This window comes from Limulus polyphemus, unplaced genomic scaffold (genome assembly GCF_000517525.1).
Source record: "Limulus polyphemus unplaced genomic scaffold, Limulus_polyphemus-2.1.2 Scaffold6683, whole genome shotgun sequence".
Taxonomy (NCBI): domain Eukaryota; kingdom Metazoa; phylum Arthropoda; class Merostomata; order Xiphosura; family Limulidae; genus Limulus; species Limulus polyphemus.
The window spans coordinates 20,223-20,995 of record NW_013672293.1 but is presented as its reverse complement, the minus strand read 5'-3'; the positions used below and the strand labels follow the sequence as shown (position 1 = coordinate 20,995).

Sequence of the window (773 nt, the reverse complement as noted above, 5' to 3'; positions counted from 1 at the left end):
AGGCCACTGGTTAAGCCATATTTAGAATATTGTGTGCACTCTAGGGCTCATTACCTTAGGAAGAACATTGAATTATTGGAAAGGGTTCAGAGGAGGGTTTCTAGAATGGCTCCTGGGATTGAGGGGTTGTCATATGAGGAGAGGTTGAAATCTCTCAAATTGTTTTCTCTTGAAAAAAGAAGAGTTAATGGGGATCTAATTGAGGTGTTTAAGATTGTAAAGGGAATTGATAGTGTTGATGCATCATCTTTTTTCAAATTTAACAATGAGAATAGTAGGACTAAGGGACACAAATATAAACTTTGGCAAGGTAGGAGTCATCTTCAGCTAAGACAGTTTTATTTTTCTAACAGGGTGGCTGGCCTTTGAATGTTGTAGAAACAATAACTCAAGTGTTTAAGAAAAAGTTTTTGAAGTATATGAATAATAATGGCTGGCTTTAAGATCTTTTTAAAATTTATTTATTAATAGTTTAGTTTAGATGATGGAACAGCCGAGATGGACCAGTAGGTCCCACGTTGCCCCCAAAAGGTTATTATTATATTGTCACACTGATAGTGCTCAAAATTCTTGGGTTTCATATTATTATTTATTTATTCTTCAAATATAACACCTTGATTTTTTTTTACCAGGGAGCGGACACAGAAAGTTTACACCATTTACAGCCGTAAGTCTCCAGATGAAACGTACCATCAGCTGAAAAAACTAGGTGCTCAATTTGTCGTTCTTGACACTAAATGGTGTTTTGGTAAAAGTAGGTAAGTATTGCCAGG

At 35.6% G+C, this 773-nt stretch overlaps 1 protein-coding gene across 1 annotated transcript in view; it reads left to right on the top strand.

The window, feature by feature from the left end:
* Nucleotides 1-773, top strand: part of LOC106473967 (probable C-mannosyltransferase DPY19L1) — a gene marked incomplete at its 5' end in the record, with an annotated part of 31,893 nt that overhangs the window by 26,928 nt on the left and 4,192 nt on the right. Inside the window, one exon of the mRNA XM_013934656.2 lies at nt 633-758. Coding sequence (XP_013790110.2) covers nt 633-758 — 126 coding nt within the window. The remainder of the gene's footprint in view (nt 1-632; nt 759-773) is intronic.